Source organism: Phalaenopsis equestris, unplaced genomic scaffold, assembly GCF_001263595.1.
Source record: "Phalaenopsis equestris unplaced genomic scaffold, ASM126359v1 Scaffold000385, whole genome shotgun sequence".
Taxonomy (NCBI): domain Eukaryota; kingdom Viridiplantae; phylum Streptophyta; class Magnoliopsida; order Asparagales; family Orchidaceae; genus Phalaenopsis; species Phalaenopsis equestris.
The window spans coordinates 121261-126938 of record NW_018164827.1 but is presented as its reverse complement, the minus strand read 5'-3'; the positions used below and the strand labels follow the sequence as shown (position 1 = coordinate 126938).

Sequence of the window (5678 nt, the reverse complement as noted above, 5' to 3'; positions counted from 1 at the left end):
CTCCTATTCAACCTCCTCAGTCTACACAACCCACACCTTCTCCTATTCAACCTCCTCAGTCTACACAACCCACACCTTCTCCTATTCAACCTCCTCAGTCTACACAACCCACTCCTCAGGAACTCCGGGTCTATACGACGAAACAGAAATGCTGAAAGAATAGAGAACCTAACACCGCTTCCAGCTGCTGTCCAAGAATCTAATCCGACTCCAAAATCCTCTGAAACCCACTCAGGTACGGAATCTATAGACACTAATGAGCTTACCCCGCCTGTGGAAGATGATTCTGATGTTCCGTGCACTCAACATCCTATTGCTCGATTTATTTCATATGAGAGGTTATCTCCTGCTTATCGTGCATTTGTAACTGCTATTGACAGCGTAAAGGTTCCAAATTCTATTCAAGAAGCTCTCTCACACCCGGAATGGAGAAAAGCTGTGAATGAAGAAGTTGCTGCACTAGAAAAGAGTGGAACGTGGATTGTGTCTGATTTGCCCAAGGATACGAGACCAGTAGGATGCAGGTGGTTATTTACAATCAAATGTAAGGCAGACGGAAGCATAGATCGGTTAAAAGCCCGACTGGTTGCAAAAGGATATACCCAGTCATACGGAATTGACTACCAAGAGACATTTGCCCCAATAGCCAAACTGAACTCCATTAGAATCCTACTCTCCATTGCAGCAAACCGAGACTGGCCCCTTATGCAACTTGATGTCAAAAATGCATTCCTTAAGGGAGACCTTGAAGAGGATGTATACATGAATTTACTGCCTAGTCTCGAAGGGTCCTTCCCTAGTGGCAAAGTATGCAAGCTCCAGAAATCTCTGTATGGTCTCAAACAATCTCCGCGTGCTTGGTTTGCCAGATTCACCAATTCAGTAATCAAGTGCGGTTATACTCAAAGCCAGACTGATCATACAATGTTCACAAAAAGATCAGAGAAGAAGATTGCTGTTCTTATTGTGTATGTTGATGACATCATTCTTACTGGTGATCATACTGAAGAATTGACAAAGCTGAAGAAGTTTCTAGCCCATGAATTCGAAATCAAGGACCTCGGAGACTTGAAGTTCTTCTTGGGAATGGAAGTTGCAAGATCCAAAATGGGGATAGCCGTAACTCAAAGGAAGTACACATTGGACCTATTGAAAGAAACTGGTATGCTTGGATGCAAACCAATAGACACTCCAATAGACCCGTATAAAAAGATTGGAATGGAGAATGATAGTTTACCTGTCGACAAAGGACGATATCAGAGGCTTGTTGGAAGACTTATTTACTTATCTCACACCAGACCAGACATAAGTTTTTCAGTAAGTATAGTAAGTCAATTCATGAACTGTCCTACTGAGGAACATATGGGAGCTGTCAACCGTATCTTAAGATACTTAAAGATGACATTTGGGAAAGGATTATTATTCAAAAGGAATGATAGTCAAAAGGTAGAAGTATTTACTGATGCAGACTGGGCAGGAGATATATCCACCCGACGATCAACTTCTGGGTATTGCTCGTATGTATGCGGCAATCTAGTGACATGGAGAAGTAAGAAGCAATCGGTGGTATCTCGGAGTAGCGCAGAAGCAGAATACAGAGCACTGGCACTTGGAATCTGTGAAGGAATGTGGATCAAAAGATTTCTCAAAGAGCTTGGAATTATGGGAGAAAATTCTATCAAGATGTTCTGTGACAATCAAGCTGCAATAAGTATCGCAAAGAATCCTGTTCATCATGACCGAACGAAACACATTGAGATTGATCGGAACTTCATTTCAGAGAAGGTGGACAATGGAATCATTGAATTGGTCTATACTCCTTCTAGAGACCAAACCGCAGACATTCTCACCAAGGCTCTCCCTAAGTCCAGTTTTGATGAGCTAACCAACAAGTTGGGCATGTACAATCTGTACAACCCATCTTGAGGGGGAGTGTGGAATTACGCTCATTATTATTTACTTTAATGTTATTTAGTACTTGCTATATTTTGTGATAGTATAAAAATAGTAATTCTTAATTATAGGTATTAATGTTTATTCTATAATTATAGGAATTACTTAATTGTAGGAAGATTTCTTTCCTTGTTTTATTTTTTGTAAACGCCTATTTATAGGTGAATTATCTATGTATTCATTGAGAAGAAAGTTATTTAAAAATTCACAATTATCATTTTGTTCGTGAAAATATCCAACAAATTTAATTTCTGCAGCTCATGTAAAGATTAGGGAACAACTAGGGGATATCTTCACAAAGACTCTTAATAGAGCTAGGGCCGCTTATATTTATAATATGCTGGGCATGATAAATATCTATGCTCTAGCCTGAGCGAGAGTGTTATGGAAAACACTAAATCCAATGCTTAGATACTAGGAAACTTGTATATTTGAAAGATTGATATTATGTAACCAAATTAGAGGAGATCTAATCATAAAAATCTTTGCTATGTTAAATATATTACTAATTAAGTATATATATATATATATATAGACTATGCTTCCAAAAACTCTATAATTAAGTAATTAAAGAAATAGAAAGTTTTCCTTTACAGTTCAGTTTGTATACTTTTATAAATATTCGTTTATTCAATGAGTACATTTGGAACTTATTGCTTGATTTGCTTATGATCTTAAACATTATTATTTATAGCTTGTAAACAAGTTTGATGATGGTAATATTAAGCTGTTGGAGATTGACTTGTACAAGTGGAAGAGAAAATAACTTCAACCCCATTAATAAAATTTTGATTCTTATTGGAAGGTGATTTTAACTTGTTCATTCAATTTGAAACTAGTATGGTTGATTTGGTTATAAAAATCATTGTTTTTTTGCAAATTAGTTGGATTTTTATTCTAATTTTTCTTTTACCCATTGAACCCACAAGGCCGGCTTATGCTTTTTAGCTCCACATCTAATGGTTGTTTGAAGAAGTATTGTTTGTGTAGTTTAAAGCACAATATCCTTGCATGAAGCCTAGTTGCATTACCTTGTGGCCTTGTAACTCACATGGGACCTCTACTTGAATACATTTTTTAAAAGATTTAGCTAGACTAATTCTCATGTTTAAGCAGCTTATTAAATTAATTCTTTTTTTTAAGATAGTAAAATTTTGCTTAACAAGGTTCTTTTGTTTTTTCAAAAAGGTACTTGTTTAAAGCTCTATAAGCTCACCTTGATAAAGCTCTTTTATTTTGCTAAACAATATACTCCTTAATAAACTCGATAATCACAATATGAACCGAACTTATTGCTCAAACTGAGCTAAAATAGTCATGATCTTAAATGAACCGTGTTTGAATACAGTCAACAAAAGCTTGAATTGAGCTTGAGCTGCGCTTAAACAAGATTTTGATAAATGAGCTAGAGCTCGAAGGAGCATTTGCTCTGCCCGGTTCAATGCATTTGCAGTCTTGGTTGGGGTCACAGTTGGTGATGTGATTATTAAACTTCAAATTGCTATTATGTTAAGAAATATGAAAAAAAATTGCTTTACTAATTGAGCGCTGGCATCTAGCTTTCCATTATGCCGATGCTATAATGGATGGGAGAACCCCACTTTTACCTTATAGGAAATTTTCCGACTCATGCTCTTTCTCAAGGCTTGATGCCTGATTGTTTTTGTTGTTCACAGAGCAGAACAAGAAGGTACAAATTTCAAGCCTGCTGATTTACGACAATTCCTAAATTTTATCAAACGGAACAATCTCCAAACTGAGTTCTTCTTTCTAGGATCAAGCCAATGTGAGTAACTGTATGGGCTTTCTTAATGGATTGATTTTTTTTTTCTTCTTCACTAGTGTTTGTAACTAAAAATAGTGCCCCACCAATTCATATTTTTCTGCAGTAAATTTATGCGCATCGAACTTTATTGCACTTGCTCTATGCATATAACTGCCTTAAAGTTAATTTATTTCAGAAATATAATGCTATTATTTGGGTTTTTAATGACAGATTTAGTCACGTCAATACATGAGCACTGGTTCTGTGCTAGGTGTATAAATACATCTAGACCTGCAGGTGAAGGTGTTATTATTATGCAGATAGCAGCTTATCTTTTAGTTGCAATGTAAGGACATAATTTATCTTAATTAATGTAATGGTTATTTTAATTTTGTCTTTTACCAGTTCCAAAAGCTTTTAATTGCGAGCTTGGCATCTTATTTCTAATGCTAATGAATTGCCACAGGTACGAAGGTTCTATAGGCTCTGCAACTCAAGCAATGGCTGCTGCAGAACAGTTTGTGTGGCAGTTGAGCCGAAGAATTCACTGAAATCTGTACATTTCTTTTATACCTATTCTAAGGTTATGTGATATGCATTTAATGCTTTTCCATTGATGATATGTGTTCATTGGTAATCTGTAATCAATTTGGAGTTAACAGCTGTATTTCTGCATGGCTCTTAACTAATTTCCTGATTTATCACTTTGTTAAACTTTTAATTTTTTTTTTTTAACTTCAGAAGCAACATTTGGGTCATCTTTAATTATTTTAAAATTTATCAGCTGCTTTTTAATTTTAGATTATCAATGAATGTCTGTGAGACCTGCAAGGAAAAGTACCGCTTAGACTGAAAGAAAAATTTTATATGACGGTGATGAGACCTGCAATGCGCTATGGCGCTGAATGTTGGCCTTTAAAAGAGAAGCATAATAATAAGTTAAGTGTTGTCGAGATGAGAATGATTAGGTGGATGAGTGGCTTTACACTTAGAGACAAAATGCGAAATGAATATATCCGTGATAGGGTTGTGACAGACAAAATTCAAGAAAGTCGTTTTAGATGGTTTGGCACATTAAATGTCGACCATCTGATGATCCGATTAGGAGAGTAGATGTTTTAGATTCGACTTGTGTTAAGAATGGCAGAGATAGACCTAGGAAGACTTGGGCTTATTGTATAAAAAATGATCTTAATTTAGTAAAACTAGAACTAATAGAAAATATGACACTAAATAGGACGTAATGGAGAAAAAGGATTCATGTAGCTGACCCCACGTAGGGGGATTAAGGCTTTGTTATTGTTGTTGTTGTAATGAATGTATGTGAAGAATTATCCCACCTTTAAAGATGGAGACAATTGGATCTTTTTGGGATACATGTTATTTCATGTTTTGACTTTTTTTATTTTTATTTGTTAGGAAATAGATACTTGAGTTTTGAGTTATGAAATATGGGTTTACATGCAATAACATAAAACCCAAAAAGTTTATATTTTTTAGTATATCTCACACTTGAAACATATTATTTTTTTTATAGAAAACCCAAAAACTCTTTATTGCCTCAAAAAGCCACAGTGCTACCTTCATTTACATCTTTGATAATAACCCTTATTCCTTTCTGACATCATCACTTCTCTACCGAGCATTATTTTAATACCGCTTCGCATGCGAGCCATATTTAGTGCAAATTCGCAATTCATCAATCTTTCTTTCTACATTGATCATAACCATCTTTCGACAAATGCCGCATAGAGACATTATTGGTACTCGGATAAGTCATCATATGGAAAGTTTTGCGAGATGCATCGGAGTAAACAAAAGAAAAAAAAAATCTCGTGCGTGATTCGTGCATCGCATACGTTGTCCGGACACAATATTTTTTCTAATTTTAGAAGAGAGGCAACCCCACTTATGAGATGGACCATAGTGTGCTTCAAATTATTACATTCTAGGCATTAGA

At 35.6% G+C, this 5678-nt stretch overlaps 1 protein-coding gene across 1 annotated transcript in view; it reads left to right on the top strand.

Moving 5' to 3' along the window:
• The window catches only part of LOC110026611, a 14213-nt gene extending 9782 nt beyond the window's left edge, over positions 1-4431 (top strand). The window contains exons 3-5 of the mRNA XM_020727616.1: positions 3630-3739; positions 3950-4064; positions 4185-4431. Coding sequence (XP_020583275.1) covers positions 3630-3739; positions 3950-4064; positions 4185-4269 — 310 coding nt within the window. The 3' untranslated portion in view covers positions 4270-4431. The remainder of the gene's footprint in view (positions 1-3629; positions 3740-3949; positions 4065-4184) is intronic.
• The last annotated feature ends 1247 nt before the right edge of the window (positions 4432-5678 follow it).